This window comes from Camelus dromedarius, chromosome 19, assembly GCF_036321535.1.
Source record: "Camelus dromedarius isolate mCamDro1 chromosome 19, mCamDro1.pat, whole genome shotgun sequence".
Taxonomy (NCBI): domain Eukaryota; kingdom Metazoa; phylum Chordata; class Mammalia; order Artiodactyla; family Camelidae; genus Camelus; species Camelus dromedarius.
Genome location: NC_087454.1, coordinates 25,898,878 through 25,912,907, shown reverse-complemented (window position 1 = coordinate 25,912,907; position 14,030 = coordinate 25,898,878). Strand labels below are relative to the sequence as shown.

At 41.9% G+C, this 14,030-nt stretch overlaps 1 protein-coding gene across 5 annotated transcripts in view; it reads left to right on the top strand.

The window, feature by feature from the left end:
* Positions 1 to 14,030, top strand: part of KIF6 (kinesin family member 6) — a 297,677-nt gene that overhangs the window by 144,531 nt on the left and 139,116 nt on the right. For 4 of the 5 annotated variants that reach the window (XM_031434768.2, XM_064476464.1, XM_031434767.2 and 1 more), the window contains exons 11-13: positions 4,361 to 4,466; positions 5,326 to 5,467; positions 9,773 to 9,988. The exons of the other annotated variant lie outside the window; for it this stretch is intronic. In XM_031434768.2, the coding sequence (XP_031290628.2) occupies positions 4,361 to 4,466; positions 5,326 to 5,467; positions 9,773 to 9,988 (464 nt within the window). The remainder of the gene's footprint in view (positions 1 to 4,360; positions 4,467 to 5,325; positions 5,468 to 9,772; positions 9,989 to 14,030) is intronic. 5 annotated transcript variants of the gene reach the window in all.

Here is a 14,030-nt window from a genome sequence, read left to right as displayed (position 1 = left end):
TGAGAGTGCCTGATGCATAATGGATGTTCAGTAAAAGTAATAATAAAATAATTAGGGGAAGGCAGTTATAAAGAGAACCGGGCTGTGATATTCTCTTTCTTCTTTTCCCACTTAAATAAGAAAGCACATAAGGTCACTAGCTCCTCAGTGGCCAGGACATAGTTGACCATTAATTGTTACCCTTTCATTTAACGTTTCAAGTTACTTCTTTGTTTGGTTCCCAGGGCTGAAAAGATGTGTATATATTCTTGACTCAACATTCAACAGCAGATTGCCTTGTTGTAATGGTTCTTAAACATTAGCGTACACACGCATCACCCAGGAATGTTGTTTAAATGCAGACGCAGCAGGTCTGGGATGGAGCTTGTGATTCTGCATTTCTAAAAGGCTCCCAGGTGATGCCTATGAGGTTGGCCGACTAGTCACATTTTGAATAGCAAGGCATTAATGGGCCAGACAATAAATGCCCTCTCTTTGTTCCTTGTATTACCTTATTTCACAGAGTTTAAAGAGTTTAGAGATAATATTATCTTGCATATTTTACAGATGAGAAATTTGTGACCCACAGAGGTTGATGAATTAGTTAATAGTTGAGACCATTCAACCTAATTGCTCACCCACATTTTTTTTATCAACAATGATCAATATTTTGTAATTGTGCAACTATTCTCCCATTCTTCCTATTTAGTTACATTCCTAGAAGTTAAGAGTTATGAAGTTTCCTCTTATCTGTATCATTGTTTTCCAGCTTTTTTTTTTTTTTTTTTTGGAGATATTTGCTCATGTTAATATGTAGCTGTAGTTTGTCAGCAGCCCCATTGCTTAACCCTGTCAGAGACAACCCGTCCTTGATGGTTCCATCTTTAGTGGCAAAATAACTGGTAGCGGTCAGGCAGATTTTGATATAATGAATAGCACTTAGGTTCTTTGGTCAGAACTCCTTTCTAGCTCTTCAGAATGAGTCACCTGTTCCTCTCTCAGAATCAGTGAGAGGCCAGATGAGCTAAGAACCGTCAGCTCAGGGATATCAGGTTCTACCACAAAACAGCCCTGACCCACAACTGGCATATTTTTTGTCCACCTCACTTTTTCCAGCTCAGTATCAGAGAACAAGGTCCCATTGCTTGGTACTCCCTAGCCTTGTTTTCAGTAAATGCCCTGGAGTACTGCTGTGCTGTAGGACACTTCTGTTATCTTTGTCCCCCCACTACTCCCTGGGGCGTACCTCCCACAGTGGTCCCAGTGGCTTAGAACCAGCCAGGGTGTCCGTGCCCCAGTGTAGTATGCTCCTCCTACTGATTCCCTGTCCTTCTTCTCTCCCAGCTTTCCCACAGCCAGTGCCATGGGTTGCTGGAGACATCCCCCAGTCACCACCTCCAGCTAGGTTATGTTATCTACCGTCTTTCCTGTCCATATGAACTAGATCTGAATGGCATACATTTATTTTTACTTCTCCAGTAGGAGTCTTTTCCTTCTTTTCTTTTAGTGAAAGTAGAGAATAAGTAGTTTCTTGTTTACTTGGGCTTTTCCTAAGAACAGACTTTATCATACTTACTTGACCTCCTTAGAGAGCCTTTTCTGCAAACAGTTCTTCACTAGCCAGCAGGGTTCTGGCAGCTGGGAGACCCCTCTGTGGGAGCAGTGACTAGGTATGAACTTGGGAACTATTTTAGGCGATAGGAAAATTCAGGGAATTTAGGGTCAATCGTTCACTCTTAACTATGAGAGGAGTACATTGGAAGCATCTGAATTAGGCATTTTTCTGCACTTTAATTATTAGTCCAAGTCCTTGGTTGATAAGAAAATAAATTCAACAATAAATCATTTAATGTATGGAGGAAGGACCAGGCATTTCTTATGTTATCTAAAGAGACTCTGTTTCTCAAGCACTTAGGGAAAAATGGCACATGAAAAGGCCTGATCTTCATTCTTACTTTTATATCACACTAATCGAGTCTCAGAGGAGTAAAGCAATCCAGTTCTTCATTTAAGCAGAAGTTCTTCACCATTTCTTTGGATCATGTACGTGATCCTCCTTGTGTCCTATACTGTTATTGTGCAGGACGACAGTCTTGATGAAACGGCCAAAGCCCAGTGAGACTTAGTGATCTGAGAGGTCACCCAGCTAATCAGCAGGCTTTTACCTTACAATGCTTTCTTGTGAATGAGGAGTCCACTTCAGTCCTCCCTCATGTAATACTTCCTAGAATATATACTTTATGATAAAACTATACAGAAGAAATTATCTTCTAAAGGAAAAGGAAGACAGAGGAATTGATTAACCATTGTTTCTAACTTAATATTGTCTGTTTGAAATTTTATGGACACTGGAAACCAAAAAGTGCTCTTACTCCAGAGAATGGATATATCCTTGTTGAAGCAGTGGTGATTTGTCAAAGTTCCAGAATGTCTGCTAAGTATTCAGGGGAAATACAAGCAGATAAACATGAATATTTTTGAAGCCTCATTAAGTAGCAGTTGTAGAGCCAAGCCTCCTCATGGGTTACAGAGGAAAGCACCAACTATGGGTATGTTGTCTCAGTGTCCATCAGGAGAGGTTTAGTACACCCACACTATGGAATATTATACAGTCATCAAAAATGAAATTGTTCTGTTATAAATGTACTGGCATGAAAGATTTTTTGTGATAAATTGTTTTGAAAAATAATAGTACAGAAGTCTCTTCAGAGTATGACCTCTCTCATTTTTGTATAAACAAAATCTACAAATGCACATAAGAATATAGGTATCTGCTTTGTTAAAAGCTAGAGGAACATATCAACAGTGGATTCCCCAAAGTGCTAAGAGTGAATAAAGCAGATGAGAATGGTGGCAGGGGAAGGAGAAGAGAGGAGGGTTTACTTTTTAATTTAATCACATCTGTATTGTTTGGAATTCTTTTCATAAGTGTGTATTGTATAATATTTTATGTAAAATCATTTAAAAATCTTTGTATCAGAAACTTATTTCTCTGTGTGTCAAAGAAACATTAGGTCATTCAGCAAACAGTGCAAGTAAGTATCCCTCCATCTGAAGAAGCTCCTTAAAAATGACAATATAAATTGTCTCATACATCTGTCAACTGTCACAGATTAGAGGAAGAGATAAAAGTGATATCTAAAGCTGCTATATGGAGGAAATCATTACATCTTATTTGAGTGGTCTAATAGTAATAGTGGAAGGGAAATGTGTACAGTCTAAAATGATGCTGAAAGTGTGCAGATATTTTGATAACAATGTGAGAAATATACACTGCTGTTGTATCATGATATTTAGCATCGTAGATACTCGTGGCCACCCCTTTCTTATCAAGAGTCTCATCTCAACATACAGGGAATAATTTCCATTGATTCTCTATTGATGCTCTAGATACAGGGTCAGGGAGAGGGACCACAAAGATGAACAAGAGCTAAAAACTGCCTCATGCTGCTGGGGGAGCAAATGGGGGAGCTAAGGTGGTGTACAGACTCTAGAACACAGTGTGGACAGTGTAAGCACACATGATGCTACAAACTGAACCAGGACTTCAGAATGGAGGGGCTGGATGTTCCCTCCAAAGAGAGGTGTTTGTTTTCTATTTTTCTTAGTTTGGGAATAGGAAAAACATGAAAATATTGTAAGCAGAAGGGAAAGAGTATGGAGAGGTGATAAAAAGGTAATTAATCGGGTAACTCTAGTAGGAGCCTGAAGAGAGCCTGGGGGAGAGGTTGGGCAGTGAGAAGGAGGAAGCATATGATCCAAAATACTTAAAACAAAAAAGGCCTGAGTGGTGAGACAGAGACACTGTGAGGTAAAGGGAAAGGAAAACACAGGAGCCCCCTCGTAGCAGCCTTGACCTTCTCCATCTGGTGAGAAGCTGCATCGCTGATGGAGAGGGAAAGAGCAGTGGTAGGCTGGGGGGCTGTGGAAGGATTGGAACAGCCACTGGGAAGAGTCTATGTCATCCAGGAATGAGTAAACGGATTTAGAGCATCACTGAGGTCCTGGCTTAGGTTGAGTAGCATGAATTTTTAATGAAACTAGTAAAAAAAAATTTTTTTTTCATTACGTTCTCTAGCAATGGTGCAGCTAGGCACGGGAGCATAGAAAGTCAGCTTGACTAGAATGCATTTTTGTAGAAGTTGAGTATTTGGAAGTTGCATATGAAAATTTATTGGAAATTAGTCAAATAATTGTATCATTTCAGATCTCACTTTGTCATTTTGCTTCTTCCCCCTTAATGTTTAGAGTCAAATCAGATAACCATATTATGGTAAGGAAATGTGACCAATACTTCAAACGTTAGCCAACCAAGCAATTCCATTAGAATGTCTAACGTTTCAAGCTCATAGTTGCTTCTCATACATTATGTATTTTTTAGGCTGGAAAAACTAATAACATCCTTTTTGGAAGACCAGGATCCAGAGAGTAAACTAGAGGTTGGCGCTGATATGCGTAAAATTCATCACTGTTTCCATTATTTAAAGGTAAATTTAAATATTTCCACTAGTAGAAGCCATTATCTGCCATGTTCAAACTGCAGTAAAGTTTTCCTAGTTGACCAACTCTTGAAAGGTTTAGGACCCAGCTTCATGTGTCCAGAAAAGTTTGATCTGCAAACCAGTGCTGAGATGATCGCTGAATTTCTTCAGAAGTTGTATCTTACTTCCCAAAGAATAAGCTCAAACCTTGGACTTCTAAATCTTTTTCCAGGCATCTCTACGTTCTACACAGAATAGTTCCATGTTCAAAACCCATTTATTTTCAGGCTATATCAAAAGAACTATGTCCTTCATCTTTTTTCCCAGCAGCTTCAGCCTTAGGTTTTACTTTCATGGTGACGCAAGGGGAGTATCATTAACCTCTACTTCTACCTCACTTGTAATTTGGCATGCTTTATTAAGATGATAAACATTTGTTGTGAGTCTGCTCTGAGCCAGGTGTAGGGGAGGCAAAGTTGAATAAGTAAGTCATGGAGAAGACAGATACGTAGAAAATAATTTTAATACATGACAAGTGGTTTTTTAAAAGTGTGAATTAGTGGTACAGGGTTGTGGAGAAAGGGAAAGAAGTTCAAGAGGAGGTCATGTTTGAGCAGTGATTTCCCATTTTAGGGAAGGAGAGATAAGATAAGGAGGAGGGGAATGAGGAAGGAGGACAGAAAGAAGACAGGTGGGAGGAGGAAGACATACATTCAAGCAAAGGCAGCTGCATTGCAAAGACAGGAAGTCAGAGCAGGGTGCGCATGCCTGATTTGTGCAAGGAATCGTTAAAGGCGAAAAGAATCAAAGAAATGGAGACACTGGAGTGGAGGTGTGGATGCTAAGCTCTTGTTTCATCGTACAGAAACTACTGACCGACAAGAAGATCCATGGACCGAGCAGAGCCCCCTCCTCCGAAGTCAAAGATCAAGTCAACCAAGGACCATCCACAGAGGAAGAATATAAGAAGCTACGAGAGATTCTCCAGCAGAGAGATAATGAAATCAGTATCCTTTCTAAAGTGATTAGAAACCCTTCTTCTCTTGACTTGACCCGGGGAACACTCAGACATCTTCCCGACGCTCCCTGCCACACCACCTGGCTCCCCACCCAGCTTCCGTTTAGAAGGAAAATATCCCTTCAGCAAACACATCATAGCAACTAGTAAAAAACAGAGTTGCTACAAAATAAAAAAAAATTACTTCATTTTTCGTCAGTTATAGTTACTATTACTGGGGATATTTCAGTTCATTGAAAAGTATGGGCTTTCTTACACCATCTCTTAACATTGAATTTTTTTAAATAGATTTTTTGACTACTCTTCAGTGCTCTTTCTGTTTTAGTCCTGAGCCAGTAAGTTAGCTGGTTATCTTTAGCTAGCTGACCGGACACCGGGCTGACCACAGCCTCACCATGGCCCAGAATTTGCGGCTGGTGTGTGGGTGAAACTCAAATGGTGGCTGAGAAATGACAAATGGTATTTAGCTTATGAAGAGCAGAGATTGATTTAAATGTGACTCTATTTAAAAGCCAGATCTACTGCTTTGGGCTTCACTTACAGATGTTCCCAAATTTGGAAGTGAGTGTAGATGAGTGAGTGTTCAGGCTAGAATTCTCCTGGCTCTAGGAGGCAGTGTCTATGGGGTGTTGAAAACGGTAGCAGCCCATGGGAGCGGCCTCTCTTACAGACTAGGTGTTACTTCTGAAGAGCCCTATTGGGTGGTTAGACCTCAGGTCTCCCCAGTATTTCTTCAGTATTGTTTCTTTTTTTAATTGAAGTATAGTCAATTACAATATGTCAATTTCTGGTGTACAGCATAATATCCCAGCCTTGCATATATATACATATATTCATTTTCATTTTTTTCCATTAAAGGTTTGTTTCTTATTTTATCTTTCAAGTTTCTTACAAAAGATTTGACATTTTCATTACATTTGCAGGCTTTAAACATGCACAAGAAATTATTTTGGTCAGTTATTTATGAACAAATATTTTGGTTCATTTTTTAAAAATTACTAAAAGGCATTTTTAGCTTCAGCTATTGTGCAAAATGCATAAAAATAACTGACCTGAATGAAATCCAGTAATAAAGAGATAAAACCAAACCAAATATGAGGTAGGCACCCTGCCTGATTAACTTCAGTCTCTGATTTTAGTTGAGGATTAGCAGACGCCGTGTGTCTGATTCAAGTGAGTTTGAACTGCTTTATTATCAGGCCAGTCCCAGTAGATTCGACTGAATTACACTCCCACGCAAGCCCTGGTCTGTGCACGCTGCCCACAATGTTGTCACTCTTGCATTCCTTCTCCTCCCTCCTACCCGGTCCATCTCCAGCAATGGTCCCAGCCGAGACCTCAGCGCTGGCCCCAGACCCAGTCTGAGCTCTGCTTCTTTTCCTGGCCTTGATCCTAGTTGAGAATCTTCTCCCCTAAATACTCCTACCAACTCCTTAATCCCCTTCGGAGCTTATGAGTGTCTGTGCACATAGGAGGGATGAAACGACACATGACAGAGAGGGAGCAGCCTCAGCTTATTCATATGTGTTTATTTTAAAAAGGGAGTGAACCAGAGACATACATCATCTCCCCTCTGCATTGGTAAATCCAGGTACCACCATTCTTGTGAGGCTATGCTGGATCCTTTACTGACTGTGAATAACTCCAGTAGGGTCCCCTCCTTCTGAGACTCACATTTGCAATGAGGGTGTGTAGGAGGCATAGTGTAAAGTGTGCCGAACTTCAAGTTCACACCCACGTTGACGTCGTAGCTCTTCATCCATTATCGCTGCCACCGCTCAGTGAAGTTGCAGTGCCCAGCGAAGCCGGTGACAGACTGGACAGAAGGTGCTCTGAGCAGCGTGGAGTGTTATGTGACGGAAGATGCTACCCCGTGGATAATGGTAGACTCGGAAGAAGGAAAAACAGCATCTGAGATGTCCTCATCACAAGTTTCCATTTATCAAGGGCTAATGATCAAGGAAGGCTCCTGAAATCCCATCATTTCTCACAGTCCAGTTGGAGAATTTTTTCATGTCTTTTTTGGTGGAACCAAGAAGGCCAAGACAGTGACAGGAGGAATGAGAAAGATAAGGCTCGTAATAAAAAGTGGTAATACTTGAGCTCCACAAAAGACACTACTGCAAACAAAACAGCAGGAAGCGGCACTGAACGTTCTTAGGAAGAGAGTGAAAATGGTGTCATTTCGGTGACATTATCAGTTTTAATCAAGCTCAGACACCCCATCACAAAACAGATCACCGGATGTCATTTTGTCCCCAGCACAGTGCTGAACGAAGGCCCAAGTGAAACGGAAGTGGGAAGGGGTACAAGACCAAGGGAAGGTGAGAGGAAGGAGAGCAGCAGAGGAGATAAATCTGTGTCATGGGCTTCATGGAATGTAAAGTCAGAACAGGCCGTTTCTCTGATTGAAACCTTCTAGGGGCTTCCCACAGTACTGAGAGTAACCTTCAAACTCCTTCCTCCAGATTACCAGGCCCCACGTGGTCCTGTCCCCGCCCAGCCCCTGACTCCGTCTCTTACACCTCTGCACTGTGTGTGTGAGGCAGTCACAGCGACCTTCCTGTGGCCCTTCTAACACACGGGTTCCCAGCCTCAGCCCTGCTGATGTCAGAGGCTGTCCTGTGAGTCACAAGATGTTCCTCTACCAACTGGACTCCAGTAACAGCACCTACCCCCTACTCCAGTATGACAACCAGAATATCTCCAGACATGGCCAGATGAGAGTGGTGAGACAGCCCCAGTTGGGATCCGCCACCAGCCCATTTCTCCCTCAGTTTCAGCACCCACCCCTTCCTCTGCTTAGATACCCTCCTCTGTCTGGTTCTTCTGTCATTCAGATCTCAGCTTAAATGGCACTTTTAAAAAAGCCTTCCTTGAGTACCCAGTTGGAGTGGCCACTCAGTCACTCTTGACCTTTTAAAAACAAGCAATCTGGCACTTTTACCCTCTAATGTTGTGTGTGTGTGTGTCTGAGAGAGTCAGAGACAGCTATGTCTTTCTCCAGTAGGACATCTGCTCCACAAGGGCAAGAAAGACGTCTACGTTTTCACCTTCTGTCTCTGTGCCTGGAGAGCTGTGCTGCTCTGGGTTCAGGTCAGTATCGTTGACCGAGTGAAGGGAAGGGCGTTGCCATCGCAGGGCCTGAGCCAGTGACAGTCGATGATGATTGTGACATCTGCTCCACACCAAGAGAAGCAAGCAGAGGAGGCGGGCAGGGCTGGTGCCTAGACCCCACAGAAGTCGTCAATGCCTTTAGTAATTACCAGCTTTTCTGAGGTGAAGAATGGAGGCTATTTTAGGGTTGTGAGAGAAAAATTGATTGTGCTTCCAGAAATTACCAAGAGGCTGGGGTCAAGGCTGAGGAGGAAGACAGAGTTCAAGTGCTTTCCCTGCTCCCTGCCCAGGAGTGAGCATCCTGGGTGCCTCCCCTCCTTTTTTGCAGAGCAGTCTTCTCTTCGTGTTTCCTCAGACTCCTGTTTTAGTGAAGCTACCTCCAGGGAGGGTGAAGGCCTTGAGCTCATCTTCCTGCATATGCAGTTAGAGTTCTGAGATTTCTCAGGAGGGACTATAGTCCTTTCTCTTCATGATGCCAAAACCCCTCAGAGTTCTTGGCACCTTGAACCTGAAAGAACAGTGAAGTGGGGTAGAATGGATTGATTTTATCACTCATTGTCAGTGCTCCTAACATATCTAAATGGCCCACAAAAGTTGCATTTTTAAATGATGTATCTTTCCTAATAATTCACTGCTCTTCAGTGAAATTAGAGGGATCAAAAATTAGAGACTTTTTTAAAAAGTGACTTTGAGCCCCAATGGAATGTATACTAAATAAGCATGTGTTGGACACAGGGGTCCCTGACCACCAAAACTGACTTGGTCGATCTCCCAGCTGGGTAGGGGTCCTCCCTCCCCACTCCCCCTGCTGCCTCCTGAGCAGCGTCCTGCTTAAAATCTCATTTACTCACAGACGTAGGTATAGCTCCGTTGTCTACCACTACTCAGTGTTCATTTTCCTTTTTATAAACCCTTTCATAAAACCTTTAAGTCCTGATTGCTTTAAACTCAGAAGATTTTAAAGACCTTTGGGTTTGCTTGTTTTTCAACTAATGGTAATGGTGCCATCTTGAAAGACCGGTAGCCTCCTAAACTGTCCATAGCTGTATCAATGACTTTTGGAAAGTGAAGTCATTCTTCATAGCACATATTATTGGGCTGTTAATCTCATTTGACAATGAGTATTTTGATCAATATAATCTAGCATGAGTCACTAAATCCTTAAGTCAAGTTTCAGATATTCTGGTGAATATGTTAAAGAAGGAGAAGAAGAAAGCTCAGGATGCTCTCCATTCCTCCAGCATGGACAGAGGTGAGCCAAGACGCTCCCAGAGCTCACCCTTCCCACCTGGGAACCCGGAAGGTCTGAGGACATTGCCACTCTCAGCTCCCACTCAGGCCCAGGACTCGAGCGTTATTCAGTACAGATCCAGTTTGCTCCACAGGAAAACAGGTCAGTTCTATTTACTTATACACATAAATTTATATAACATTAAGTAGAAAACAAATTATACATCCATATAGAAAGTAAATAAATATGTAAATGGTTGCAATTTTGTCATTCATCATCGTAAATCTTACTGTTTTTAATATTACTAACGTTTCTTGAAGTTTTGAAGTTGTAGTAGAAGCAGCCACAGCAGCAATAACAAAAATACCCCAAGTAAAGTTTATCCAACCTAAAAACTTTTTTGAAAAATTCATTCTCCATAATGGAACTTAGTGAAGCATCCTTTAGTTTTACATGTGCAAGGATAAAGGCTCTAGCCATGTATTTGTTAGAATTAATTTTTATAACTATCAAATCTCTTAAATGCCAGTTTGCCTTAAAGGACCATAAACAAAACACAGTTTTGTCAGATAACAGGATTTGACAGGGTGGGACTATCTCAGAGGCACCCTTCCCGTCTGTCGCTCTGGGTAAGTGTGTTAGCACCACCCCTACAACTCCAGAACCGTGCTGGAAGCCCAGGTCGGTCTGTGCACGTTTCTTTATCAGCCCAGCAGACCATGATATATAGTTATGGGACTGATGCCTTTCTGCTGAAGACACTGAGGAATCTGAAGTATGGAATGAACTAGAACAAAGGGGTGAAGAGCTTCCCTTTTGGCCATATAGGTTGACCTTTTCTGCATAAACATTTGTGGGGATGGACAACCTGACGTGCAAGGTTTTCTAAAGGATTTAGCTTGAGAATAAAAAAAGTATTGTTCTCATTAAGAAGGGCACATTTTAGTTAATAAAGACAAGATTGAGAAGCCTGGAAGTATAGTTTTTGATATTATATTCCTTTATCTCTTAATTCCAGGTCTCCTTGCTGTGAATATTTCTTTAGCAACACAGTAGGATAAATTCAAAAAATGCCAGGAAACAAAACTGCTATTTTTTTACCATTTATCATGGAAGCAGTAGACAGGGAAAAGCAATCATTCCTCTCCGTGATTATTTTCCAGACAGCATTTCTATAGACTCTGATAGATAACAGCTGGTTGGAGGGAAAAAAAAAAGAAGAGGCCCTCTGGATTGGTGAATTCATTAGTTTAACCATCATTTTTTTCATTCCTTTATTCATTCAACATACATGTATTGAGTACACATTTTGTTCTAGGTACTGTGCCAACTACTATTCCTATGGCTAAAGCTTACACAGTCCTCATATACACCAGGTACCATTTAAAGTTTGCTACTTGAATGAACTCATCTAATTCTTATTCTATATGTTCTTGATAAACACAGCCCTTGACCTGAAAGCACTTACAGACAGACAGAGAAAAGAGCCTTGAACAATTAATTACAGAATTTCACCCCTATATGACTGAGGGAACACAAACCAGGGAAACTCTACCTTAAGTTAAAACCAGAGAGATCCAGAAGGGGCCTGGGGGTGGAGATGTGGCTGGAAGGAACATTACAAGCAGAAGGAATCACTTGAATAGCTTTCAAGGCCTTTGTAGTGGAAAGGAGCATTTTACAAAGTGCAAAAGCTAGGTATGGTGGGATCTGGGGAGACAGTGGCTGGGAAGACAGGTTGAGTGACATGTGCAGAACAGACAGGCAGAGGACAAGACCGGATGACCTTTTGGGAGACCACTGTGTCCAGTAGTGCAGGTCAGAGGATGGGGATGACCGGAGAGAGGCAGGGGGATCAGAAACATTCTAGGTAGTAACGTGAACAGGGCTTGGTGACTAAATGGAGATGAGGGGTAAGGGTGAGAATGGTCCCCGGGTCCCTGGGTAGCTGGTGATGCTCTTTATGAAGGGGAGGAACGGTGCCTCCCCTGGCCTGGCAACAATTGGCATTATTGGCTACAGAGAACACAGCATTGGTGTCTCTTCTGAAATGGAAGGTCACAGTCAGTTCCCATGTTAGAACGCCATGCTCTTAATGGAAGGAATTCTGTTGCCTGGCCTTTTCCAAAGACACACACCATTGTATCTGTGCAGAAATGGCCTCAGATATAACTGTCCAGCCATTATAGATGCCAGACCTTTTCTATTTCTATTTTTTCTTGCCCACACCATCTCCCTTCTCATAATTCTTCTCCCCCACAGCATCTCATAACCTCTCTCCTAACTCATCGTTATAGTCAACTTTTTCAGTAACTCTTCCGCTTGATATTGCTATCAAGACAGACTATGGTTTTGTTTGGAGGATGAATTAAGTTCACTTGAATAGAAAATCACTGACAAAATACTGGAAATTGTTTGCAAAGTCCAAGTACAAATGAGGTAAAAGAGTTTTGGAGAAAAGCCTTATAGTTGAAAGGGTTGTTGAGTTGTTTTAACTGTCCTTGAATATAGTTCCAGTAATGACTTTAAATAGAAATAGGCTCACAAATGGATTGATAATGATCTAACCATTTAGAGGAGGGGTTGGCAGGGGACTGCTTTTATTTTTTGGCAAAACTATAGATGGGATGAAAATTGCTGCGGCTGAACCAGTGCTGCAAAGCAACAGGTAATGGGAGAGTGTGTCGCAGTGTTTAAGATCCTAGGAGCTGATTAGGCTTTTATTCATGCATTATTTTATATACAAGAGGCTGACGTAAACCTAACCAAATACAAAAAATTAATAAGCATGTTGTTTGGAGGTATTACTGCCTTATGTAGGTGTTGTCAATTTCAATTAACCATCCCTGTTTTAATGCAGAAAGCAAGTTAATTTGACCATCTTCCACTCAGAGACTGTTGTGAAACTGTCTCCCCTTTGATAACCCTCCCGCTTCTTATTCTTGACGCTGAAAATGATTCCTTTCAAATTTATTATGTTAAAAGAAAATGAAACCCAGTTCATGGATCACCAGGGAGTCCCCCACCATCATTGCAAGAGCCAACCACCAAGACCCAGGGAGATTAGGAGCCTCAGGGTCTTCTGTCACTGTTTTGGAGATTACATGTCTGTTTCAGTTTCACAGGAATAATGAGAGGGATTGTTCAGCTCCATGGTTCACAAAGAGTCATGAATATGAATATTGTTCTCTTTAAAATACCAAGAATTTTATAGTTTGAGGTTTATTGTTGTTGTTTTGTTGTGGAGGTTTTTCTTTTCTATTTTAGTTCTCTGACTGCACTTTCCAAATAATCACCTGGAACCAGTCAGTATTCCAAAAGCCCCAATGACTCACCACATCCTTTAACCGTTTGAGATGCTAATGGAACCCACTCATCACAGGTGATGTCATTGGCGTTTTAAAAGGTGAACTGAAAGCCAAAGCCACAGCCTGGAGGCTCCAGACTCTTTCTCTTACTCACTCAGGGAGGATTTTTTGAATCCTCCATATATGCACGGAAGGGACTGGGTACTTGTTGAGGGGGGACTGAGGTGAACTGAGGAATGCTCTCTGGCCATGGCAGCTCGATTTCAATATTGGGGCCTGGTTTCGTACCCAAAGAGCAGAGCATAAAATAACAGGTGCTGTAAGCAAGAGCTACAAGAAATGCTACAGGAATTCAAAAGAGAAGGGAAGAGTGTTAATAAGTAGATCAGGAGAAACATTACAGAGCAAGCAACATGGAAGTTAGGTCTCAAAGGACTGGTAGAGCTTGGATTTCCAAAGATGGAGGGAAGAACATTGTATAACATTCTCAGTTTAGAGAATAATATGAGCAAAGGCTTGAGAACAGGAAGACAGGGAAGAACTATGTAGAGTTGGCAGGGATATTTGTTTAGCTGGGGCCTTGGACATTGTTTAAAAAAAAAAAAAGGCCCCAGCTGACCTGCCTGCCGAGGGGCTTTGCTGCTGAGTGGGCCTTTCAGGGTTGTCCCAAGTTGATACTAGGTCGGGCAGGCCCTTTCTACCCTCATGATGAAGAGTCATTAGATATGAGCCTGCCCCTGGAAGGAGGCATGGCTTTAAATGAGGCAGGTTTTTTTTCAGCTGAGAAAATTCCCAAATAGTGTTGACAACTCAGGGCTTTCTGCTAAGGTGCTCCCAGCAACTGGAGGAATGTCCTTCATTCTTGAAAGAGTATCTGGATGGGACATCACAGTATC